The sequence below is a fragment of the Patiria miniata genome, unplaced genomic scaffold (genome assembly GCF_015706575.1).
Source record: "Patiria miniata isolate m_02_andy unplaced genomic scaffold, ASM1570657v1 HiC_scaffold_1, whole genome shotgun sequence".
Lineage (NCBI taxonomy): Eukaryota > Metazoa > Echinodermata > Asteroidea > Valvatida > Asterinidae > Patiria > Patiria miniata.
In genome coordinates, this window is record NW_024037047.1 from 21,769,630 (window position 1) to 21,797,002 (window position 27,373).

At 41.1% G+C, this 27,373-nt stretch overlaps 2 protein-coding genes across 2 annotated transcripts in view; one reads left to right on the forward strand and one right to left on the reverse strand.

Annotated features, from left to right (window-relative positions):
• Positions 1-770: 770 nt before the first annotated feature.
• On the reverse strand, positions 771-4,246 carry LOC119725504. Its single transcript, XM_038196916.1, has 2 exons — positions 3,842-4,246; positions 771-2,672 (listed from the first exon to the last, which is right to left on the reverse strand). Exons 1-2 carry the CDS (start codon positions 4,053-4,055, stop codon positions 1,426-1,428), a joined length of 1,461 nt encoding a protein of 486 aa, XP_038052844.1. The 5' UTR covers positions 4,056-4,246; the 3' UTR covers positions 771-1,425.
• Positions 4,247-6,791: 2,545 nt separating this feature from the next.
• Positions 6,792-27,373, forward strand: part of LOC119725511 — a 36,767-nt gene continuing 16,185 nt past the window's right edge. Inside the window, exons 1-6 of the mRNA XM_038196928.1 lie at positions 6,792-6,866; positions 17,329-17,486; positions 19,192-19,554; positions 20,942-21,304; positions 23,903-24,238; positions 26,197-26,556. Coding sequence (XP_038052856.1) covers positions 6,859-6,866; positions 17,329-17,486; positions 19,192-19,554; positions 20,942-21,304; positions 23,903-24,238; positions 26,197-26,556 — 1,588 coding nt within the window. The 5' untranslated portion in view covers positions 6,792-6,858. The remainder of the gene's footprint in view (positions 6,867-17,328; positions 17,487-19,191; positions 19,555-20,941; positions 21,305-23,902; positions 24,239-26,196; positions 26,557-27,373) is intronic.

Genomic DNA, 27,373 nt, shown 5'->3' on the forward strand with positions numbered 1-27,373 from the left:
CTTTCAGTGCAAAGCACCTTCATCGGGGATACTATGGCTATGTGTGATGTGGCGCAGGTGGAACAAACACGTTTGTTCCACCTGCGCCACATCACACATAGCCATAGTATCCCCGATGAAGGTGCTTTGCACTGAAAGCTTGGATTGTACTATCCGGTGAGCACTGTTTTACTTTTGTTTTTACATCTACTATGCTTCACAGTGCAACGCAGCATCCCCACATTTTATAATATAATATATATAATATATATAAATAGATATATCCAATGAAAATGGCATCCATCACAATCCAATATATGAATAATATAATATATATTAATAAATAAATGAATGAATAAATAAAAATGTACATATATAAATAAATGAATAAATAAATATAAATACATGATCATAATTAAAATAATACACTGGATAAGATAAAATGTGTTTGGAAATGGCCACAACAATGAAAACTATATACACCGGTTATAAAAAAGAATCACAACATTTACACTGCCATCCACCACCGCATTAGGCATTTATACAAAATACGCTTATAACTCATCATGGGCAGGGGCCAGCAGCTTCTAGAGTGGCGTGTTCGATTATAAATCATTAAATGTCCTCTTCAATAAGACAGAGGTTTTAGCCAAAATTCAATACAATAGATATTTCGTCACCACCACGAGTGTTTTGTTTTTCCATGAAAGTCGACTTTCATTCATTTCTAATCTATTTTTATGTGCTCATTTTATTTTTTATTGTTGGACCATATTTCTTGAAATTCAACCCCCCCCCCCCCCAATGTGAATCATATCCATTCACTAATATGAAGAAGTAGACATTCAAATGGATGGAGTTATTGGAGTAAGGGTTGCTATAAATCATATGATCCAACGTTACTTTCTCTCAAATGGTTTGTGACAGATTATTTTGGGAAAAACCACAACAAATAGCATCAATGCTATTATGACCGAGTGTTGTAATGACTTGGACTCGAGACTCGGGACTCCAATCGACTCAAGTATCCAACCTCAAATGACTTGACTTGGATTCGCTTCACTTTTTCAAATGACTTGACTTGGATTCGAATCACTGTCAGAAATTACTCGACTTAACTCTGACTCGAATCTGCCAAAACGGATTTTTTTTTAAGATAACAATTTAAACTTAGCTTGAACGAAGTTACTGCAGTGACAACTTGACTTGACCCGACTTCACCAACATGCCTGTGTTGATTTGATTTGACTAGGGATTTGAAGGTACATGAACATGTACATGAGTTTGACTTGACTTGGCACTCAGAAGGCAGTTCGACTGGACTTAACTTGAGACTCAAGCAGAGGGAGACTTGTTCTAAAATTGTTATGACATGGAAGAAAAATAGGCAATAAATATTGAAAAATTGCTTCAATGACACTTGTGTCTGGAAAAGCAAAAATCCATTCAGTCAAAAGGAACAACTGATGGGCACATGTTGGTCATAGAACAAGATACAACGGTGATTTTGTCCAGAAGTGTAACATTATCATCTCTGGAAATGACAAAATCCATGGGAATTGTGCTGTGGAGGATGGTATATTTCTGGCGCAGATGTCCTATAACTCGCTCCACATGAATTCTGGAGTTTGCTACTCTGCGTGTGTTTTCAACTTGCTCTCCAGATAGTCGTGGCCCATCTCTTCTAAATGCAGGGAGTACAAGCTTAGCACCCATCATTCCAACGCTGTCTGAAACATCAAATCCCCTGTCTGCCATCACAACATCCCCTGGACACAACTTGTGGAGGAAAGATGAATGTTCAACCACGTATTTGTCGCTTGCTCTTCCACCCCAGCCTTGTGATAAATAAGATATGACTCCTTGAGGGGTGATGCCGATTAAGTATTTAACAGTGTTGTTGTGTTTGTACGAAGACCATGTTGACGTTCGTGCTGCAAGATTGGACGGCCTTTCTAAAAATATTTCGAAGCAATCGATAATAACAGTTATCTGTTTGCCAAAGTGTGTCCTGAAACTCATGGGCATAGTTTCCCACAGCTGTTCCCGATCAGGCCAAAATATGAGTGGCTTCAGTCTGATATACATGATGTTAATAATGTTCAAAAATGTTTTAGATGCTGTAGACTTATGCACATTAAACCTCTGCCCAAGGTCCACATATGTACATGTAGGATTCAGTCGGAGTTTTATGAGGCACAACACTAGCTGCTGAAATTTTGTTAACTTGTTCAAACAGCTGCACACAATGAATGTTTCTAGGTACGTAAACAGAACATCCAAAATGGCAAAGCTTGACAATCCTGTGAAATGCTTCACATTTTCATCATTATCTTGGAAGAACTGCCGATCAAAATTATTGTTACTCTCAGCCAGCTGCTCTTTCAATTTTCGGTTTTCCTCTAACAATCGCTGTAATTCCGTTTGTGTGGAATTCATGGAGTTGCTATCCAAGTCAGTTTGGCAGGCCTCTTCGGAAGTGGACTGTTGTCGTTTGGGGGTCTTGGGAACTGAATGAAGCTGGAGAAGAGCCTCGGCGGCATCCAATTTGGACTTCTGTCCCTGCCTGTAGCAGCGTCTTTGGTACCTCTCCAAGTCTCGAGTGGCAGTCGCACCATCTATGTTGCTGTGACCAAGCTTGACAGTTGGTGCCCAGTCTGGATTGGTATTATCATACAATGCAGAGGGCTTTCCTACAGGGAATAAAATACAAAATAAGTTAACAAATTGTTCATTCAAATAACATTATAGTGGGTGGACCCCTATTGATCACAAAAAAAGGGTTGGTTCCATAATCCTTTGTTTTTTACTCCCAACTGCACATACGTAACAATGCGCCTTGTTTTTCTTTCGTGACCTTTGACAATGCATGTGCTACTACGTTCACACAAAGGCTTTTTGTGTGCATCTCATCTAGGCGCTTGCGTCAAGCAGGTCTGATATCGCGCACTCTGCATGTGTCCTGCACTGCTCCCTGTAGGATGCCATCTTGATGTTGATCACCGTTGTCAGGCATTGTGGGTATTGTCAAAGGTCACGACAGAAAAGCAATGTGAGCAGTTAGGGGTTACGTATGCGGTTACAAAAAGGGCTAATGTACAAGAAATTGGCAGAGAAAATGAGCGTTGATTTCCATATAATATCCATTATCCAAGCACTATCTCAGAATCTCAGAATGTTGACTGGACATCGCTGCTAGGCATCATCATCCAACTATGGATTTACAATCTTGTTAAAGTGCAGGCTTGATGAAAAAAAAAAAATTAGCGAGGAAAAATATTGGAAAGAATTCCATACCCAGCCACTTCCATGCACAAAACCTACACTTACGGGACATGCCAATGTTTCCTAAGAAAATCTGGCAAAAATCTGAGCGCGGTTTGCTCACAGTCACAGGTACACTTAAACTTTAAATTTGTGTCAAAATCCCCATCCTGGGGCATGAAAAACGTAACGAAAACCCCAAATAAGGGTCGGGATAGTGCAAGGAGGTGGAGAGGGCCAGGGGAACATTAAGTCCATGGAGTACCACAGAATAAAAGATTTTTCATAAATTTCAAAGAAAAACTTTAAATTTTCTCACTCCTGTAACTGTAGTGTAATATTAATAATATTATTAAAATAATCATTTTTAGGAAAGAATTCCATATACAGACTCCTCCTCAGACCTTCTGCACAAACTGTATGGGCCATGACAGAAAAAAAGTCAAGGTGTTTTCTGACAAAAAATCTTGATTCAGTTTTCCCTCCTAAATTTGCGTTTCTTCATCAGATTTACAACTTTGGGTACTTAATTTCAAGTCATATTTAGGAAAAATAAGAGGAGTCCGTATACGGAATTCCTTTCACTTAAATAACTCACCGCTTGTAAAATGGTCCGAGCAGACCCGTACATACGGCAAGTTGCTCTCTTTAATGTCTCGGGCGATTTGCGACAGCCATTTAGCGCGTCTGCTCTGGGAGAGTTCAAGAGTGGCAGCTCCTTCTCGGGTCAAAACGGCGGGCAGCCGAAAAAAAGATTTTTTGTCCCGATCCCCCCTGTTGCTGCAGCCAATAATTGCGCAAAAATTCACCATTTCTATGTCTTACACTGCTTGGAAACATAGAAAATGTCGAAACAGCAACCAACTGACAAAAGTGTGTATGCTGCGCTACGCTACCGTCACGTACGTACATGTACGTGGGTACGGGTACGGGTACTTGTGTGCGTTTTGTTGTTGTTATGTTGTAATCCAACATGGCCGACCAACAAAACAATGACGTCACCCTCGCGCCGGCACGACAGGTGTAGCGTGAATATCCGACTCCATGAAATGTGGACTCATTGGTAGTACTGCGCACGCGTGAGTACGATACTGCGCTATTTTTAGGATCATCTCGGGAGAGTGACCTGTCACGTGCGAGGGATCAACCAATAATAGGGAAATAGGGGTCGGATTTTTCATAGGAGTCGAATTTTCATGTGACACCGGCCCATACGCAAGATGGCCGGCGCGGCCCAATGGGGAAGGGAATTATGGGAAATAGTGTGGAAATAGCCGGGCCCCGTTCCGCAGCCCCCGCGGCCAACGGGCGCGGGCGGAACGGGAGACCGGTCGGGAAAATGGCAGCGCCCTCCAATCATTTTCGCGATTGTAGTATAGATTTACGTCACGTGACTAAAACGGGAGGTATTCCTCCATTTTCCGAAAATTTCCGAAGTTTGCCGAAGTCGTTTCGTCGACAATCGGATAGCGCCCGAGTATTTTCGAGTATATAATATAGGTTTAATTAGCCCGACTGCGTCTGGCCGTACAGTACTATCGCAAGCTCTGTAGTACGGCCAGACGCCCGATGCTTCCACAGAGACTGAATTTTTTGGGCCGCCGATGTAGCGATTTTGCTACATCTTTCGATCGCGATTATCTTTTCATCCAGGACACAAATTTCCAAAGTTAAGGTTTTTAGTCGTAGAGCAACTCATACCTTTTTGAAAAAACGTTCTTTGGTCTCAATATTTTCATCCATCTGGCCACAAGACGAATTTCAGTCATCAGATTCCACAAATATCGTCCCCCATGTGATCCCCCATGCGATTTCAAAATGGCGGCCGCGCTGTAATGTATGCATTATGCGAGCGCGCTTGGGCAAGATAATGAATATGCATCACAGTTTATGACGTTTGTCGGACACTCAGCGCGGCTGGCCATACAAACACGAGGTCATGAACTAAATAATGCATATTCATTATCTTGCCCAAGCGCGCTCGCATACTATGCATACATTACAGCGCGGCCGCCATTTTGAAATCGCATGGGGGATCGCATGGGGGACGATATTTGTGGAATCTGATGACTGAAATTCGTCTTGTGGCCAGATGGATGAAAATATTGAGACCAAAGAACGTTTTTTTCGAAAAGGTATGAGTTGCTCTACGACTACGAACCTTAACTTTGGAAATTTGTGTCCTGGATGAAAAGATAATCGCGATCGAAAGATGTAGCAAAATCGCTACATCGGCGGCCCAAAAAATTCAGTCTCTGTGGAAGCATCGGGCGTCTGGCCGTACTACAGAGCTTGCGATAGTACTGTACGGCCAGACGCAGTCGGGCTAAGGTTTAATTAACTGCTAATTGCTTATTAATTTTATTTTTAATGAGTTGATTATTTATATTCATTGTTTTCATTTAGAAAACTTGAAATTCAACGACGATTTTGTGCATCAAATATACTCGGATCGTACGGGCGAACCTTTCGCTGCGTCATGTACAATTTTGAATTCGACGACCGTTACCGAGATTTTCCAAAACTCGGTCTTCATTCGGCTCCGCCTGCTAACAGTGCTATTTGGTTCCGTACTTTTGAAGATTCCTGATCAACATTACTCAATGTTATCTTACAAAAACATCAAACTGTATTATCATAACTGTATGATATTACGAAGCAAGTGATTTATTTAAAGATTTGATCAGAACATTAAAAGCTACAAGTGATAAAGCGAATCGGAAACGAAGCCGCGCTTTGAAAAAGGGCCATTAATGTCGTCATGTTTATTTTAGACGTGAGCGTCGGGAATAATTGTCAGGTCTGGGAACCAGACTAGGTGGTCATGTTGCGCCCCAACTATCGCATCGGTCCCAACTATAGTTGGGACTGTCCCAACTATAGTGCGGCAGTTGGGTCGGCCTAACTATCGTTAGGACTGGAGTTACGCCGGCTGCTTCATGCTTGATAGATCTTGTTGGGCTGTTTCGCGGCGCTGGCACCGTGTATCATCGTCGTGCATGCATGCCGCAAGGCTGGCCGGTCACGTGGTACTGCCTAGTTGGATGAGTTGTCCAGCTGCTGGGTTTTATTGTCCAGCAACATTTTGCAAAATTCAAAGATTGCCATGGCATGCATGGCCGACCAACTAAAGATGGGCCCCACCCATAGCTAATGTCAAAGGTCCCAAGTAAAGTCGGACACGAACAGAGCTGTAGGGAATGTTTTATAATCGTACAACAATGTACACTATAGTTGGGACCGCAAAATAAAAAGATTGCGGTGGCCCAACTATAGATTCGCCCCATCAATAGCTAATTTCAGTGGTCCCCAGTAAAGTCAGACGTGTATCAGAGCTGTAGGAAACGTTCTATAGTTGTACATCAATGTAAACTATAGTTGGGACAACGCAAAATTAAAAGATCGGAGTGGCCCAACAGTGGACTTACAGTTGGGACCGTCCCAACTATAGTTGGGCCAGCCCAACTGTGCAACTACAGTTGGGACAGGCCCAACTATAGTTGGGACCGATGCGATAGCTAGGTAGTTGTGGCGTAATGAGTTTTCATGACATGCAATTTTTGCACGATGATGAAGGGAACACTGTCATGTTCCGAATAAACAGCTAGCTGAAGAATGCATAGGTAAGAAGACTAAGAGAAATGAAACGTGAATAGGAAAGAATATCCAAACGTCACTTCTTTGGTTGGGTTGCCAAATAAGAGACCTTCAAGTTCAAGGCTTTTTGGGGAATGCGAAATCGTTCAAGTCAAGTGTCACTCACCCCAAGTCTGTTCCGATGTGCGTGTCCTGTCCATCTGTTCTCCCGCACGGCGTCTGGCCGGAGAAGTTTCCTTGACTACCACGAGACGAAACCGATCCTAGTCCCGCGAATATATATTTACAAATGTTCACAAGGTTACCGACGGACGGACAAAGACGACGAGAATTAAATAACTAGTATAGTCGGACTCCCTATTATCGCGGCATCCCTATTATCGCGGCATGGGATTGGGAAATTTCTCTTTTTACAGTGTCAAAACTCCTTCAAGTGGCGATTTTTATCCAGTTCACCAGTCATCAAGGATTTTCTACCGTGATGTATAAAAAGGACGATTAAAAAATGTTGTGTCTTTCGGGACATTTAACGATTAACTGAGTGGAGCGTTGAATTACGGGTACCCCTCCATACAAACGCTCCACCGATTTGCCATACTTTGGTAGCACTTACACGGTCGTCATGACGGTATGCATTTTGTGCATGCCCTCGCGAGGACAAGGCCCAAAAAAACTGATAAAGAAAATACAAATGAGGAAGACAGTAACCCTGGATAGATCCACACATTCATGACATTCCATAAGACCCCTCAAATTGTTTCAAACAACCGGTAATTTTGAAAAAAGAACAAAATAGTCTGAACTTACCGCTCACAATTAAATGTGTCTGCCGAGTTGCACAGTCTATTTCACTGACATGACTGATGCATAATTCATTGCGCGCGTGTGTGACGTCACTATTGAAGAAAAACAAGTCGCGCTTAATCAATGACTGTTTCATGTACTGATATGTGCCCCGCACCAAAAACCCACAGTCAGACGGCGCGGGGCACATATGACTACATGAAACAGCTATTGAGTAAGCGCAACTTGTTTTTCTTCAATAGTGACGTCACACACGCGCGCAATGAATTATGCATCAGTCATGTCAGTGAAATAGACTGTGCAACTCGGCAGACACATTTAATTGTGAGCGGTAAGTTCAGACTATTTTGTTCTTTTTTCAAAATTACCGGTTGTTTGAAACAATTTGAGGGGTCATATGGAATGTCATGAATGTGTGGATCTATCCAGGGTTACTGTCTTTCTCATTTGTATTTTCTTTATCAGTTTTTTTGGGCCTTGTCCTCGCGAGGGCATGCACAAAATGCATACCGTCATGACGACCGTGTAAGTGCTACCAAAGTATGGCAAATCGGTGGAGCGTTTGTATGGAGGGGTACCCGTAATTCAACGCTCCACTCAGTAGAGCTAGTGAACACTGAAACGCGTATTATGTACAGGTAGGCCTACCAGCGCGCGACAGGCGCGCAAAAGTGCTGACCATTGCTGGCAGGTCAAAGTATGTCGAAATGCTGACAAAGGTCAGAGTTCACGCGGGGTGGTCGCCACAGCTTCATGTCAAACATGAAATGTGGCCAATTTACTGGACTTCCTCCGTAAACATAGGCCACAAGTCCACATGTACAAAAACAAGGCGAACTTTGTAAAATTTTGATTTTTACATTTAGGCCTAATTTGTAGTAATTTGTAGGTTTTTTATTCTTTAGAAGCATAGGCCTACTCACCCTCTTTAAAGGCTAATCAGAAAGTGCTGCCTTTTTTAGATGTCTATTTTCAGTGAAATTTCAAGATCTCACAATCTTAGAAAGTTGACTGGATATCGCCGCTAGGCATCATCATCCAGTTTGACTTCACGCCGGTGCCGTGCTAGACCCGTGAACGTGGCGTTGTATACAACGCCACGTGCTTCCATCGGGTAAATGCTAGCGACAGCATTCTATCTTTTGATCCGCTACATATAACCATGTATAATTTCGCCAATATGTGAATCACTTACTTGTTGGGCCTCCTGTGAATTTCCGCGAGTGTTGGATCTGTCATTGCCAAGAAATTTGATGTAAAGTACGGCACAACTTTGTCACAACGAATGTTTTCAAAATGATCAGGAAATCAAAGACAGGCATGACACTCTGGTACCCCGAGTTCCGCATGCGCAAAACGGAAGAAGTATCACCAGTGGGTACCCGACTAACCGTCTTACATGGCAGGATGACCGTTATACCATGTAAAATTCTGCTAAATCCACTTCGAAAGTCTGCCAAATCACCCAGTATATATTGCTGTTCCATTGTGCAAGGGTTTGTTTTAAGGATTTTTCAAAAAAAGAAGGTTTTTCAAACCAAATGTGCCATATTTCTTTCCAATCTTTTTTATTTTCCTTCATCTTCATAGTACTGCCGAAAAAATATTCTGCTGATTTTCTGTACAACTCATTTTTGTATGCAAATATTCTGTCAAATGTAGCCAAAATTCGGCTAGAACGGTCACTCCATTTTAGTAACCGCGGATCACAATAGAGTGTTTTTACTATAGACTGAAGCGTGGCTATGTATATAGCCACGTTCACGGGTCTAGTGCCGTGCAAGCGTGAAAGATTCGTTTTCCCACGTTTTCGTTTAAAAATTTCGACATAAAACTTCACGAAAATTAGACATCTGAAAAAGGCAGCACTTTCTGATTAATAATAATAGCCTATACAGAGGGTGAGTATGCTTCTAAAGCAAAAAAACCTACAAATTAGGCCTAAATGTGAAAATCAAAATTTGACAAAGTTTGTCTTGTTTTTGTACATGTGGATGTGTGGCCTATGTTTACAGAGGTAGTCCAGTAAATTGGCCATATTGATGGGGCTAGACATTGACAAACTTGGATGGCCAGGTGAAGATCAATCTACCTACGTCATGATCCTGATGATTAACGTAGGCCCTATGTCATGTATGTACTTTTATGATGCCACTTTGATGTACAATTGTACATACATGTACATGTAGCTTGAGTATAAACTCCAGCTGACAAGTGACATACTCATATTCATTCACATACATAACCTAGTGTGAGACCATGGAGAGAGTTAGCCTCAAATGTGGCCAATTTACTGGACTACCTCCGTAAACATAGGCCACACGTCCAGTACAAAAACGTGTCGAACTTTGATTTTCACATTTAGGCTTATTTTGTAGGGTTTTTTTGCTTCAGAAGCATACTCACCCTCTTTATAGGCTAAGCAGAAAGTACTGCCGTTTTCAGATGTCTATTTTTCGTGAAATTTCCAGATTCATTTGCACACGTTTGCGTATCAAAATTTCTAAATGAAATTTCACAAAAATTTGACATATGAAAAAGGCAGCACATTCTGGTTAGCCTATAGGGCCTAAAGAGGGTGAGTATGCTTCTAAATAAAAAAAAAAAGAACTACAAAATAAGCCTAAAATGTGAAAATCAAAAATTGATAAAGTTCGCCAAGTTTTTGTACATCCGTGTGGCCTATGTTGACGGAGGTAGTCCAGTAAATTGGCCACATTTATGGGGCATGGAGCAATGTGTTTTATTGCTCCATGGTGTGAGAGACTCTATCTAAAAAGGGCCTCCACAAAATGGTCCATTTTCACCTCTATTATAAAGCTAATCCAACCCCAGATTCCATGGACATACCTCATATACCTTACACCATTCAGCAGTCATTCCACAAAGGTAATGATCGACTTGAAACAGTATGGAAGACGGATAGTGCCACTCAACATGCTCAATGAGTGTGAATATATTTTTTTGGTGCGTGTGAAAATATTTTTTGGTACAGCAGCCGCCACTTAATATGTGGCAGCCGCCAGATTATAAGTGGCGGCCGCCACATAAGTCATCATAATAAGTGGCGGCCGCTGTACAAAAAAAATGTTCACACGTTCAAAAAAATATATTCACACTTTTTTATGTGGCGGCCACCACTTATTATGATGACTTATGTGGTGGCCGCCAGATAATAAGTGGCGGCAGCCACATAAGTCATCATTATAAGTGGCGGTCGCTGTATAAAAAAGATATTTTCACACTTTTTTTAAGTGGGGCCCCACCCATTGTGATGACTTATATGGCGGCCGCCACATAATAAGTGGTGGCCGCTGTACAAAAAATATTTTCACACGCACCAAAAAAATATATTCACACTCATTGAGTGGCACTATCCTTCTTCCATAAAAACAAAACCAAAAGAACAACACTAAAATTTGAAAAGTTTTGACGATTTCGGCAGCTTGTCCACGTCCAGTTGCAACGGCTGTCGTCCATCTTGTTTAGTTAATTATGCAAATGAATGCATCGCGTGATGATTTATTGGAAAAAAATTGCGCGATGTATGTGGGTACCACACCGCTTCAAGTGCCGCTAGTGGGTTCAATTTTCGTCTGGTGCGTTGTCTTGCTTTCTACGACTGCTTTTCACAACAACACACCGTCAGTTTTTAAACTCAACCTCAAGCAACATATTTTAAATTAATCCGGTTTTTAATCAGTTCTGAGGGGACGGTGTGATATGGAAGCAGTTTATACATAACATTTTTAGTACTCATCATGTGTAACTGTTTTGTTGACGTGGTTTTTGGTTTGGTTTACATACACTGGGTGGGACTTTATGCAAATTTTTGAGGAATGACATGGCATTTATTTTACAGTCTCATTTTTATGCCCCGCCAGCGAAGCCGAAGGGGCATACTGTTTCTGCCTTGTCCGTCCGTCCGTGTGTGTGTGGGCTCTTGTATTGTATTACGCTCCAAGACAGACAACAAAAGGAGCACAAAGGGACCTTTGATCCTCGGAGGACGGTGCCTACTGTTAAAACCGGTCCTCTATCGTACGGTTATGTGCTTAGTCCATGCCAATGGGAAAGTGTTATATTAGAGGGACAAAGGGACACACAATAGGTTGTCCTCAGGCGTATAGTAAAACATGTGTGTGCGTGCGTGTGCCTTTGGTTCCACAGCAATATCTGGATAATTGTATGTCCATGTATACCTTGATACAATGAAGGTAGCTTGCTAGTATAGCTTATAGAAAATGAATAAGTTGGGACCCCACAAGACAAAGGCCAGGATTATAAAACAATAGGATTTTTTTATTGATTTTTTTTTTTTTTTTTTTTACCAAACCAATAAACATACATGTGCAAATGTTGTCACTCACTAAGATATTAGGGGGCCTACACACTGTTTTATATGTTTTTTGTACAGTCAATGTGGCTTCTCCACCCTTTTTTCTTGGACAGTCATACATGTATTTTTAAGGCCCCATGGATTAATTCCGATTTGCGTGCGCATGCAGGCAAGCTCGAACAAAGGAGAGTTTGAACCCACTGTCCTGCATCGGCACGCATCTGCCCGCATTGGCACGGACTTGCTCGCAGTGGCATCCAAACGGGCTCAGTGCCAGGCGGTACAACATTACAAACAACCGCAGAAATGCACAATAGACATCGTCTTGGACTTTAGCCATTGTGTCCCTGAATCCACTCATTAGTTGGTTGTAAACACTTGGCAGGGCCAAGCATGACTCATCTACTCTGCTAGTACCAATAATTACACGCATTCCAAAATGACAGGAAATGTTAACGAAATGTTAATGGTAAAAGTGCCCAGGAAAGGACAGGAAATGCCCAAACATTACCACGTGAGCCGGTACTTTCATTTAAAACACCGTGTAAAATTAGAATCTACTTGAAAAATCGAACTGTCTTTATCATAACTATAAATAAAATGGTACCGACTGGTACACTCATACCCAGAAAGTGCAGACTTTTATTGAAACAGTGGTACATGTATGAAAAGAAATTATTAAAAGCTTGCCGCACCTTGCCGCAAAGACTTTTTAAAGGTCGGGGTACAGAAGCGAAATGAGAGAATTTTGTACAATGGCGAGACGCCATTGCAGCCAGACTGGTCTACAACCGCATGTTATTGTACGCTGAAGGAAGTGGTGCCAGACTTACATGTAGTCTGGCTTGCGGTATTAACAGTAATAACGCATGCACACATGTTCCGTGTTGTGTGAAGCGGGATCGGCCATTGCCAGACTTTGTCTGGCACGTGGTGGTGGTATTTATAACAGGGATAATGCGTGGACACATATTCCGTGTGCTGCGTTGTGCTGGGCGGGATCGGAACTATACTTTTGGTAGATCGAGTGGCGGGTAATCTGCAATTGTGCCAAAACAAATAAATCAGGGCTGCATGGAAATCGGGGCGGGAGGTGATAAAAACCAGATTAACTAAATGGCCGGAAAGATTCCTATATGTGGCCATCACTTGACTCTCAATGGGCGCGGCCCCAATTACGAGGCCTATAACTTTATCAACATATCATGACGGTATGTACAATGTACGTGTAGGCCTATGATTGGTGTACAGCAGTGCCTATCATGACTTGTTCGTTCGATTTGCTTGATACCTTTTGATCGGAGGACTATAAAGTTGAATGATGAAAATGAACTTGATCATGTGTATTCTTTCTCTTTCAACATGTTCAATAATTGGTGTTTAACTTGAATAATGAAGTGGAACTTTCTTAAAAATACATATTAATATAAATTAAGAATAATGACATAAATAAAGCAGTCTTTCAACTGAATTTCATATATACAGTAAGAACGTTCGGTGTCTTTCAATTAAAACCGAAGCTCTCAACGAAAAAAAGAAAAGAAATATAATATATCCGGAGCTCAAATCAAATGATGCAAAAAAAGCTATGAAAATAGCCTAGCTATACGTACGTAAAGTGTACATGTAGTACATGTAATGTCACGTATCATAAAAGAGTAATCAAGACACCATTGTGGCACTGCCATGCACCAACGTCTTTTATGTCATTGGAACTCCAGCCCTTTCATCACAACCTCTTTGTCTGGTGCCGCCTTGGCCAGCTACCCAATTTCTTTTGTCAGCGTTAATCTAGGGATTAGTGTAGCTGTATTAAATTTAATAATTTGAAAATTCTTATTTCCATGTAGGCCTTGTAAATGTTCAAAGGATTATGCTCAAAGGATTTGCCTTTGAGAAATGTCTTGCTAAGACCCCCGTCACACTTATTCGGAATCAGCATGAATCAAGCAGAACCAGCTTGAATGAAGAATTTTCAAAATTTGTGCCACATTTGGGAGGGAATATCAAATTGACCAAGCTTTGTAAGAATGCCGTTCGAATAGGCCTACTTAGAATGCGCTTTGAATGATTCTTGCGCATTCCGGGTGTATTAACTCTCAAATGCAGCTCGAACATTGTCGAATGTAGAACATTTAGAATGCCGTTAGAATGCAGTCAGAATATTTAGAATGCACTTCGATTGCAGCCCAAATACCACTCGAAGTGTTGGGACTTGGGAGTTGCATGCCTTTCATGAATTCACCTCGAATGCAGTCAGAACGCTCCCAGAATGGCCACTGAATATGGTTGGAATGTCCAAGAATTCAAACAGAATGCAGCTCGAATATTTAGAATGCACTTCAAAAGGTCCCCGATAGGATATAAAATGCTGCCGAATCTAGCATTTTCATCAGTCTCAGCCTTAGTGGCATGATGTGATGTTGACCAGGCGACTTCTCAATGCAGACTGACGTTCCAGCGGCAGCTGGCCGCGTTTTTATGCAATTCGGCATTGTTCTGAATTACGTTCGGACTCATTCGAGAGCCAATCGGGACATTCCGACTGCATTCGAGCTGCATTTGAGCAGCAATCAAAAGATTCTGACGGCATTTGAAGTGCATTCAGCTGAGCTGAATTCTTTTAATATAGGAATAGATTCTGGCAGCATTCGAGATGCATTCGATATGCATTCGAGGTGCATTCCGGCTCATTCGAGGCGCATTCGGGACATTCTGGCAGGATTTATAGCAGTTGTATAGTGGCTTGGCTTTTCGATTCTCCCTCGAATGCGATCAAAATGTTCCGATTGCTGTTTGAATGCGGTAAGAATATTTAGAATGAAGTCAGAGTGCAGTTAGAATACACTTCGAATGTGGTTCGATATTTCGCCACTTTGATGCACCTCGAAAGTTTTGAGCATGAACAAAACATTCGGGCCTGCCACAAGAATGGGCCCGATTATTTGGAATGCACTCAAATGCAGTCAGAAGTTTCATAATGCACTGCGAACATCCAGGAATAAACAAAGAATTTTCATTCCGACAGCATTCGGGCTCATTCTGCCTCTAGTGTGACTAAAGTCTTAAGACTGAAAATATCCAGTCAGTTTGTTATAACCCTAAAAGGGCCGGGGGGCGGAATCCCCCCCTCAACATTCTCCACGATAGCCTCTAAAAAAAAATTTCACGACCTGAGCTGTTGGGACTTTTTAGCCTCGAGCTTTGCGCATCTTCTGGTACCAAAAACATAAAAATCGGACCAGGGGTTGCGGCGTAGCAAACAAATTTCCGGCGCCAACTGAATTTTTCCGTATACGTCGTGTACACAGAGCAGGATTGCCATTTGTACCTATGAATAATTAATTAGCCATAATTCCAAAACCTTTTGACCAAGAGTCATGAAATTTCTAGGGTACGTTGAGGAAGTGTTGCTCTATGCATGTACTGAATTTTAAAATTTTTCATATCTCGATGGCTGAGATCTTGGGGAGGTGAAATCCGGGGGGGGGGGGGGAGTAATCCGAGTAACTTGGACCCAACTTAGCGCCTTTTTTTAACATTCGGACATGGTCTGGCGATAGTAGGGTCCTAGCTACTTCTTAAAACAATTTTGTCCTGACCCAAAAACCCAACATTGCCCAACAAAAACATCAGATTTCACCCTCAAAACGGCCTACAAATTACTAGATACGCCACCCAAGGTACATACCTGTACATACAAGTACATTGTAGACATCGATTATTAAGATGGTTGTACTGAAGGTTACTTACATTGTACGATCCAGGTGAAAAGTGAAAATTCCCGTTCAATTCCGAGAGCTCCCTCGCGATCGTGAACACGTTAAATTTCCGACTATGTTCATGTTTGAACGACGCGATGCAAGGGCGGATCCAGGGGGGGGGGCCAAAGGGGGCCATGGCCCCCCCCCCCCCCCCCCCCCCCCAAACGAAACCATCGCAAAAAAGGCAGGCAATGAGTACACCACCATCTTTTCCTCAAAAAAACATTGGTTAAAGTGGTCAGAAATTGCCTCAGATCGCACCACAGAGCATCTAGAATCCAAAAAAATTTCGGGGCCCTTAAGCGGGCCCCGAACCCCACGCCGTAATTTTTGGACCCACTTTTTTGGAGGACCAAAATTTTGTTGGGCCCCCCCCCCCAAAAAAAATTGTGTTCTGGATCCGCCCTTGACGCGATGTGGTCATGTCAGTTCTCTTGTCCAACTTGTCTTTCAAAGTGTCTTTTTGACCGCGTACGGGACGAATAATGACAAGAGCATTGACCAAGGCTACGATCATTCAATAACATTGTGGCTGTGATCAGACAGCACAAAAATCAGTGACTCATTACAACTCTGCTATTTTTAAAGAAGTTGAACATTGTGAGCACGAACCAGAAAGAAAAATTAAAGTTACTTCACCTAAAGTAAAAGTAAGACTTGAATTAAAACCAAAAAGTATGATAATAAATATTTTGGAAAACTAAAACTGCATGTACATGTTGTACCGATACATGTACATGTTTTGTACATGTATCGGTACAACATGTACATGTACATGCAGTTTTAGTTTTAGTTTTGTACATGTAACTTCTCATTGAGTTTTGAACCCTTTAGCTCTCAAATACAATACATGTACCGTACATGTACACGTACCTACATGTACTGAGCTAGTACTGAATCACTTAAATCACTGCTTGTGGGAATTTAAAACCTTATTTCCTATGTGTAGTTTCCAAGTTTTTTTAGAAGTCTTATATGCTAGTTTTGACCTTTCTTTGTTTACACTGAGCGATTTGCATAAAGTCTACTTATTTGCATGCGACCTTCAATGCTCTGCACCTTTGACCCAAAGAAGTGATTTGCATACGAAGCGTACTTTCTCAAGGGATTATGGGGCGATTTTGTACATGTGCTCGCTGAAAATTGGAGTAGTACAAGATGCACGTCTGAAACCGTCTTTTACCTAACGTTTACGCTATCGCTAAGACTTGAAAGAATCCCACGATAATGGAGATAAGATTTGTAGTTCTACTTGAAGATCTGTTGTGTTGATTAAATGTTAGTGTCCATCAATCTGATGAATCTCGTGTGGAACTGTGATTACTGTTGACTTGAGGAATTATTGATCACGCCGATCGGGGTCAGTGAACGCGTGAAACAAGTGAAACTGTGAGTAAACTAAAGAATTGATGGCGCCGTTTGAGTTTGAAAGACATGAAACTATCTGTAGACGACTGGCGTACAAGGTGAACATTAACAACATGTACATGTAAACATGTACAAATGAACACATAGCTGTTTTTGAAAAATGTTATGGCTTCCATAAAAAAAAGCCTTTTTTTTTTTATTGTTGTTCAACAGGTTGACAAGTACCGGTACATTCATGATGACATGGAGCCCATCACAACACCCGTTACTTCTCTGGGTCATTTTGGCATGTTTGGTGGTGGGATTGATCACCACAAATCTGACATCAAGTACACGTAACATTCCTGCAACAGCATGCCCACATGCCTTTGGTAATAACTACATGTATACTGGACAATTGTTCTTATCTTACAAATGTCTTACATGCAGTGTTCTAGCCAGGCATCAAATAGCGCTAGCACCCGCTACGCTTTCGGAAATAAGCGCTACGCTTAAATCGCGCCGCTACGCTACCGCTACGCAATAAATTTTGGTTGCGAAAAAAAACATATCTGCCGTTTGTTCGTATACAAGCTTGCGCAGCGACTTTGAGCATTGCGCACTGGCCGTACGACACAGCGAAAAATAAACAACGATCCCACCGCACGTACCCCGTACGATACCCCTACTGTGATGCTGCGCCACACGCATTCGCTATGATAGCAATAAGCACGTGCTGTTTTGTGCTGCGTAGATACAGCGCTCCGTACGGACGTACGTGTCACCAACATACACGTACAGAGCGCTCTGTGGACCACACCATTTTGCGGTATCGGGTGTGCTTTCCTAAGGTAAATATTTACAAGCATTTCAACTGTTTTAAAATTATAAATAATATTTTTATCAAGTCTGAAACATGTTACTGTTTGAAAATAAGTTCTTCAACATCGCAACATAATTTTCGTAAAGGATTTATTTGAGAACGATGTCCAAAGAAAGGTTAAGCACCCCTACGATATCAATGGATCCGTCCACAAAGATGGCCGCACGTGAGGAATTCTTCTCGAAGAATGTCGCTGTCGAAAATTTGGATTTTGACTACACTACTCGTTGCTGATAATAACAGTTCAATAAGTTTGGTAGTAAAAACGGATCTGTTTGTTCTTAGGACAAAACCAATCAGCAAGTATTGCAACAAAGCAAGTTTTTTAGCGCTCCACGAATGTGTTGCTTTCTCAGATGCTGAGGGAAAATTTGGTCGCGTAGTTCGCCGGCGTAGCCGGTGTGGGCTGGCCCGCGCCTGCACGCCGGGGCCGGCGGCGGCCGGGATAGGAAGCAATTCCCGGTGATTATTTCTCATCGTCATTAATTATCTACAATTATATTTTTTAACATAACAAAAATGAGATTTCTCCTTCACATTGTGTTGTAGCATATTGAAATTGCAATCGCCGACGACTTTTTCTGTCTTAGACCTCCATGGTTTTACAATTTCTCTCCCTGCTGATCGGATGGTTTTATTTACAAATTTAAAATCGGAACTACTGCTACATGTACTACCGCAGCTCTACACAACACAAGGCTTCTTGAAATATGAAATGTTCATGCGATTTGTTCTCGCACTTAATATTGACAAAGTAAATCCCAATTTTTTATAAAACATTGAGGAACTACTAAAAATGGTTAAACATCAGAAAGCATCGATCTTGGAACAATTTATACATTGTAAACATAATCTAAAATTTGAAAACAGAAGAAACTTTACCAGGAGCAAGAATATCAATCATTGAAACAAATAAAACAAAATTTCTTATAATTTTAAACACTTCTGCTAAAAAAAATCAGGGGAAAGTGGCAGGGAATCGCCTCAGATCGCACCACAGAGCATCTAGAGTCCAAAATTTTTCAGGGCCCTTAAGCGGGCCCCAAACCCCACGCCGTAAGGGCTCCGCGCTCCGCGCTCGCATTAGTTGTTGAACCAAAATTACCCCTACGCTATAATTTCACCCTGGCTAGAACCCTGCATACATCAACAAATATTTGAATATATGTACATGTACATTCATACAACAGTTGTTTTGTTATGTTTTGCTACAGCCAACGATACTCTGGATGCTTTCGGCCTGTTCAACAACAGTGCCTATGTGCAGCTTGGACTAACACACCGAATCCCATGTCTGGCTTACTCTTATCGGGAAAATGACACATCTCCGATGGTCATCTGGTACAAATTGAACAAAAGTCCCGACAGCGGAGACATAGAAACACAATGGCTGATAACCTACAATGAAGGGGAATATACAGACAGCGACAGATATTCCCTCACTTCTACGTCTGATTTCGGCCTCCACATTAAAGGTGTTGAAGAGAGTGATGGTGGCAAATACCGTTGTGAAGTCAAATGGTTCGGCACGAGGTACACAGATTGGAAAAAGACAATTATCGACATTGAAGTCATTGGTAAGACTGCTGTCAAGATCATCTTACATGTACAAGAGTTAATCACATCAGTTGGCATCATTTGGAAAATGGGCATGAGTTGCATTTTTGTACATTGTAGAATGTACAATGTATGTACATTGTACACATCTCATCAATCTTACAAATTATGTAGTTTATTTGGAAATTGAATGACTCCAGATACAATTGTGTACATGGACATGTACATGTTCATTAAATGACATTACATGTACCGCACATTAGGTTTGCCTGTCTGAAACCATTTTTAGCGATTTTGATTTACACGAAAATAATGTTAGAAACCTGAATATTATTTTTTCTGTTGAAAGATTCTTAGTATGCACCAAAATAAAAACTGTCAAAGAGTTCACACAAAAATGTGTTTGGCACAGATGCATGTGTATGTACATGTAGGTACTGATAATCTTAAAATATGTGTGCATGTGATTAGAACTTGCATGCCCCTCTTATTTGTAAACGATATCTTCATTAGCGCTATGCATGCAGTCATAATGTCTACACATGCAGTGCATTAATGCAGGCCACTATTTTTATGCAAATTAGTTGGAACCAATCTAGCGCCTTGGTTCAATCGTCGGCAAAAGCTTATGTTTTTCTTTATTTTGCACTGGATTTAATAATAATTAAATTAATTTGCCCAATATAATAATAATTGATACATGTAAATTGTACAATGTACATGTGCATGTACCGGTTCAGTTGTACAAAATATATGTCAAGCAATTTTTTTTTGAAATGATCTAAAACTGAAGCTTTCCAATTGTAATTTCACAAATTTGGAAGTTACAAGTGGAAAGCTTCAGTTTTAGATCATTTCCGATGTTCTGAAACATGATTGCTCAGTCCATGATCCACCGTGGCCTCTCAGTCCATGGATGATTATGTTGACGTTATAGGCCTACATTGTACATGTACATGTACTTTGTATTCAGTACAAAAGTATACACTTTACACGTACATATACACATGTAGGCCTTCATGAATTTCTTTTCATTTAAGTCGGTACTTTCAGCCTAAAATACTATTTTATTTAAATTAGAAGTAATTAACTTGATTTGGAGATACAGTTTTGTATTACATGTATTTTGATTGTGCTGTTAACATATCCAGAGTTAAAAAAAATCATGTTTCAGAACATTGGAATTGAACAATTTGAGTCAGTTCCTTATTTTGGTTCAGTTCAGTTCAGTTCGGAAGTGCTGCATTTATGGTGATTTTTAGTTTACTCCGGCGGTTCAGCAGCATCACTATTTTGGAAGACTTTGGAAATTTACTGAAAGAAATTCTGAGGGAGTTGTTAAGGTTAAAGATTGTTAAAAGCCACATTAACCTGAATTCTAAAACTGGATTTTTTTCATACTCGCAGGATACACTTTTCCACATGGAAGTGAGGCAGTCAGTGAAGGATCGCCCCCTTCTAGTCTGGAGCAGGGGCGGAGACACACTCTACAGTGTGAGTGCGCATCACAGACACCAGATGCACCAGCCTCAGTAGTGTATTGGTCGACAGGAGAAGACATCCCTACAGATACGCAGATCATAGGTGCTCGTTTCTCTAATGGTACTACCCTGCAGATCCAACATGGCGCCGATTACAGCATTGGTAGCGACGCTTCACTTACAATCAACTCCCTGAATGACGTACCAGATACACAGAGATTCTGGTGTCACGTGTTTATGACAGATGGTGCTCCCCATAGTTGTTCCACTGGCGTTTTCATCTTACAAGGTGAATAAGACAACTTTTAAAGCACGTCCCTCCGAGGTCACCCTTTCGGACTTCATTGTCAACATCCTGAAGAATGTATCCTTCAATTAATCACATAGTTATGTCTGTTGTTTGCATGTTGTATTTCCAAAACCATACATACATACATGTATCTTAAATAAGTCACCAGTCATCACACAAATAATTTCCATTTCTAAATAGTGTGTGACAAACAGATGTAAAATGTCTGAAAAAGTTTTTTTGTAGCCAATTTTTTTCCCCCGCAATATCGGCGATATGGCAATAAATCGTCAACAAATTAAACAATTTATATTTAAATAGCGATCTTCACAATACTCCAAATATAAACGCACCGACAGAAAGGTAAGGAGTGTGGCCAACCAGGAACTTGGTGAAACCAAACAGATTTTTTTTTCCATGTATAGCACAAATTATTCTGATTACGTTTTCAATTTGCCCGGCAGTCATCCGCACTGTCAGTCACCGCGAACCCGACATGTGCAAAATGTCCGTCATTCAGCGCCTGCATGGCCAGCTCCCGACGTCTAGTCCGTTCACGTTAGCCGACTTTTTGCACGTCCCGAATTTGGGAGGATATTGCATGAAAAATAATCAACGCACTGGAGACTCCCTTCAATCAAAGATGGCGGCGCCCTGTTTCTGAGATAAATTTTTGAGGGGACAAAATAAAAAGCTATCTCCGCTTGAAATGCAGCTTGGTTCGTTTCGAATACATATAGTAAAGTTTATTGGTTGCATAATTCTTTTCCATGCGTTCCCATGACCTGCTGCTGAATTCACCCTTACTGTACGTCCCAGCGGCACTTTGCACGCCCTGGATCTGGAACGGGCTTGCCTGCGATCTCGTAGCGATCCCCGCCCACCGGCCACGTGGCGATGGTGTATCCCGCCCACCTAGCCCAGCCAGCCACACCGCACTGTGCTGCGCCTGTACGTGGCTGTGGCCGGTGTCGTATGAAAATCGGACTCATATGAAAATTATTGGTTAAACCCCCTCACTTGACCAATTCCTCACCAAATTATCACGCAAGCGCAATACTATACCAATTATATAAGTCCTAAATTCATGCTACACCCGTCGCTAAGCAGGCTTAAATAAATAGGCTTCCTTCCTTCGTGAAAAAGCTTATGAGTGAGCTTACCCACGTCTGATCACATCACGTGTTTGCAATCTTGTCCAACTTAGGCCAGGTAAAAAAACATGTTCAGCGTCCAGGTTTTGAAAAATTTCCGAAAGCTGTTGGTTTTTACACCGTTCAAAGACACAGAAATTAATCAGACATATTGAACAAGAGAATTAAACATATTAAGAGTGATTTTAATAGTTTTCGAGCACAGTTTTAAAATAATTTTAAAAAAAAACACTGCTGCGCCGGCATTCTTGTCCACGTTGCCTGCATGCCGCTATTTTATTGACGTAACATTTGGATTTGTCTATGTGAATCAGCTTTCCTATCATCTTATAAGAATTTTTACAGCCACTGGAAGCGGCATACAGCTCCAGAAACTTTGAGGTTTTTGTTCAATCCATTAAAAAAATTATAAAACTTTCAGAACCATCTTTGAAAAATGTGTCTCTATTATCATTTTGTCCTTCCCCGTCAAAAACCAATACAGTCCCGGATCGTGCACTTACAATGTACGTTGTTCTGAAGCCTCAGATTAGAAAGGAAAAAAATGTCGGGTACGAAACCGAAAATAGTACACGCAAGTGAAAAATCCAAATTTGTATCGACTGAGCTACTGCACTTCTCGCCAAATCGTGGGAAAAAGAATTATATACCTGCGTACGTACATGTTTCATGCAAGTATCGTAGAGGGCCCTAAACAACCATGTATGCGGATGTAGTTTGGGAACGAAAATTCGCCGACGGGCGGCTAGAGTTGTTTTTAGTGTTTGTTATCCTGCAGATTTGGTTTTGATTTACGTACCGGTACGTTTTGCAGCAAAAAAAAAAATTATCACCGATATCTTTTCGAAAAATGCGGGTTGAGAAAAAAATCGGCGATTTAAAACTGATATTGCCGATATCACAATATTCCGATTTTTATCACAACGTATGCGATTCCAATTATTTTTTGATAAAAATCGTATCGCGGCGATATTTTCGTCGTATTGTCTAGCACTGGAGAATGGTTTGGCTTGTGTATACATGTACGTAAAACTATTTTATTTTTCTGTGAGGCACTCCAAAAAGATAATATAATAGCCTATTGTGTTGACTTCAATAATGTTGTACTTGTGTTGCTGCTTTTGAACAATCTTGGTCTTTTAACTTTCAAGGGACTTCAAGTTATAAGTAAATGTGGCTGGTTTTTACCAGTCCTTTATACAATGTACTTCAACCCTTGTCAGGGTAGGGGATTAGGGTTGATGGTGAACCCTCCTTTTTAACTATTCATGCAGGTTTAAATTTTTCTGAATTTGGAACTGTTTCATGTTATGCTGTCTCATAGCTTGTCCTATTTATTGAATGGAACACTGAAGTAATAACAGTGACCAGGTCATACATGAACAGCGTATGTGTCTAATAAATATTCTATTTCTCTTTTTTTTCTGGGGGGGGGGGCATTCAGATGGAAATCCCAACATAGTCCTGAAGGCATCGCCAACAGAGTTCTATCTTCCAGAAGGATTTCCGCAAGTTCTGCCTTGTAGAAGCTGGACGCCTGGTGACGTGATGTGTGGCGTCCAATGGATTCATGAGCATGATGAGTCTAGTCAACGGGTCGTCCTCAGTTACAATTTGTCTACTGACACCGTCGAGGCTGATCCTGATTACGATCTTGCCATAGACTTTGGTCTACGCATCAAATCTGTCAATCACACCCATGGTGGACGGTACACGTGCTGCATTCTATACGGTCTTCGAAAGGCGCCCTTGAGAGGAGCTATTGACACACATGTGATTGGTATGTGATTGCATTAGATGTACAAGTTCTTTTTGACCGTTCAATGTTTTAGAAACCAATGATTATTTTCTTCACACAGAAACTTTTTAGGCAAGCCGGTTGTGTCGGGTGTGTGTGTACTCGCTCCCCCAAAAACATGTACATTCAACATTTCTGTGGGTTTTTTTTTTTTAATTTTCGTCCAAGTTTGTCGCAATGTCAGGTGACCCACATGGTCAAAGTTATAGTAAACATGGTAAAAAGGTCATCATGCTTCAAATAACTCCGACATGAAAAAGAATGGTAAATTCGGATTTCTTATGATGTCACTTTTCCAAAGCAATCAAGATGAACAGATTATTTAGCCCACAGGTTATGGAAATGTGGTCATTAGAAGAAGGCGGCCACATCCACTTTTGCCATTTTAAATGGCAGGTGGTATCGCAAAAACTGTTGTTCCGTTGCAGGAAAACTTAAGCTTTTTCACCCAAACTTCCCATTCACTGAAAATGAAGCAATTTGAAGCCGGGGGGGGGGGGGGGGGGGGGGGACACAGAATGACCCATACAATGTACATGTACAGCAGGTGCATACATGTAAATTTCCAAGTTAAGTCAGTTCCAAGACCCTCAAAACTGGGCATACATTTTCTTTGTTTAATACAAATGTGTAGTATCCACCAGTGTTGTAGTACTCGTACTCGTGTAGTACCCGAGTGCTTTTTTAGAGTACTCGTACTCAAATGTCGGAGTACTGGTACTCAAAATGACGGTGCTCATAGTCGGACAGCAAAGTACTCGTAATCAACATGTCGAAATTTTACTTGATCATGAAGGTACTCGTATTGGAATAGCAATACTAAAACAAAAAAAATGGCGTAGCTTGACTCACCATGGCCTTATTTTATCGATACTTTCAGTTTGAAAAGGTTGATTAGCTTGCGGAGAAATCAAAGTTTTTTTTACTTTCCTCTGCGCACGTCCAGACAAACACAATTAACAGCTAGCCATGAGTAGGTCTGTACATGTATATATATCAGTCTGACAGGGCCTGGAATAATTACGCACAATGAACCATTTGCGGTATGTGGGCACAATGGCCAATCATGTACATGATATACGTGAAACGCTGAGGTGTTCCTCAAAATGGTCTTCAATTAACTTGGGTGATTGGAGCAAAGCTGTTTTCTGAACCCCTGTTTCCACTCCCTCCCCGGGTCCAGCCCCATTGCCAACCTGCATGAATGGAGAAAGAGGCGGAGCTGAAGCCAGGGTTTAGAAAATGACCCCTAGTCTGGTTCTGGTGTCATGCCCACCGACTAAACACAGGCCTAGGATTGTCATGTCAGGGGAGCAGACTATGCATAGTACATGTACATGTACATGTACATTACCACAAATCTGCCACATTGCACGTTGTACCGTCCACGTTCGCTTGACAACAATTGTCAGCCTGTGAAGAATTTGTGGCACTTTTGTGCCCAAGTTGTAACTTGTTCGTGATGAAAATCACGAAATATATCGCTTGTTGTATGCCAGTACTCGTACTCAGAAGTACAAGTACTGGTACTCGTACTCGGCAACATAAGTGCTCGGCAATACTCGGTACTCAGAAAAAAAGTACTGGACTACAACACTTGTATCCACTGAGCTTTTGTATCATCTATTTTGGGTGAGCCGAAACGAGTGTTAGAAACCACTTTAAATTGAATTTGTGTGTCCCTAAATACTGTTCAATAAATCTCAGTACATACATGTACATTGTAGTTACACCAATATCGTAGGTGATGCAGAGAAGAAATGAAAATCACACAATGTTTGGGGCAGAATATCCATTGTGCATTTTTTATTCATTGGAGGATACTGGAGGATTCAGGAAATTTATTTACTGGTAAGACTGTTAAAATTCCGGGATACAAATTGTTGATTAAAACCTCTTGGATCTGGAATGACAAAACAAGGTTTGTTTCATCATTACAGGACACACCTTCCCACCTGGAAGTGGGGTAATCAGTGAGGCATCTACCCCTACTAGTATTGAGCGGGGACGTAGACATATGCTACCGTGTGGGTGCGCATCACAGACGAACGATGCACCACCTGCAGTGTATTGGTCCATGGGAGAAGGCAATACTACAGACACACAGATCATTGGTGCGCGTTTCTCTGATGGTACTACTCTGCCGATCCAACATGGCACCAATTACAGCATTGGTAGCAACGCATCACTTACAATCAACTCCTTGAATGACGTACAAGATACACAGAGATTCTGGTGCCACGTGTTCCAGTCAAACGGCACACTCCATAGTTGTTCCACTGACGTTCAGATCTTACATGGTAAAATGTGACAATTACTAAAGCACTTCCCCATAGGTCACCCTTTCCAACTTCATTGTCAACATCCTAAAGATTGTATCCTTTGAATGTATCCTGTCATATATTTGCGTACATTCCTAAAATGTACAAAACCAAAACATGCCAAATGCATATAAAATATCCCATTAATCATCATTCATCACACAAATAATAGGGAGAGGGAAATCCTCACTTATCCATTAAAATAATGTTCATCATTCTTTTCTTTTTATTCATGAATGTTTTGAGGTTGACCACTTGTTACAATGTACATGTACATCCATAGGTTACAAAAATACTAAATCACTATAAGCTCAGTTTGAAACTCATGCTTAAATTGTCTTGATATTTAATTCAATTCACAATTCATCACATTGGTGTCTCAGGTACAAAAATGCAGCCAGCATATTGCTGGCAAGCAAAAAGCAAGCAAGCAAGCAAGCAAGTTGCAAGTAGCAAGGTTGAACTGTAAGAATAATGAAAAGAAAATACTAAGTTTGATTTTTGTGTAATACAAATCTATCAGTGGTGAGTATAAATAACTTTTCATCTTACAACATGCACAATGTCAAAAGAGCCAAAAGACAAGCAAGGAATGACTCATGAGATTCGAATTGACTGATCAAATAATTCAAATAATGCTCACAAATTGCCTTTAAAAATGTGATAATAAATCTTTAACACAATCATTAAAAAACTAAGCATTTTTAATATACAGTAAACTCCAGCTAAACCGACATCGTACAACTCGTCAAATCGCTCAAGTCGGCCGTCTGACTAAAGTCACGATCAAGGGCTG

Bases quoted from the DNA above. Each gene is read 5' to 3' on its own strand.
- LOC119725504 (XM_038196916.1), bottom strand. From the start codon at position 4,055: ATGGTGAATTTTTGCGCAATTATTGGCTGCAGCAACAGGGGGGATCGG. The intron at 2,673-3,841 runs GTGAGTTATTTA...TATTCCCTGTAG, and splicing joins CTCGGACCATTTTACAAGCG to GAAAGCCCTCTGCATTGTAT.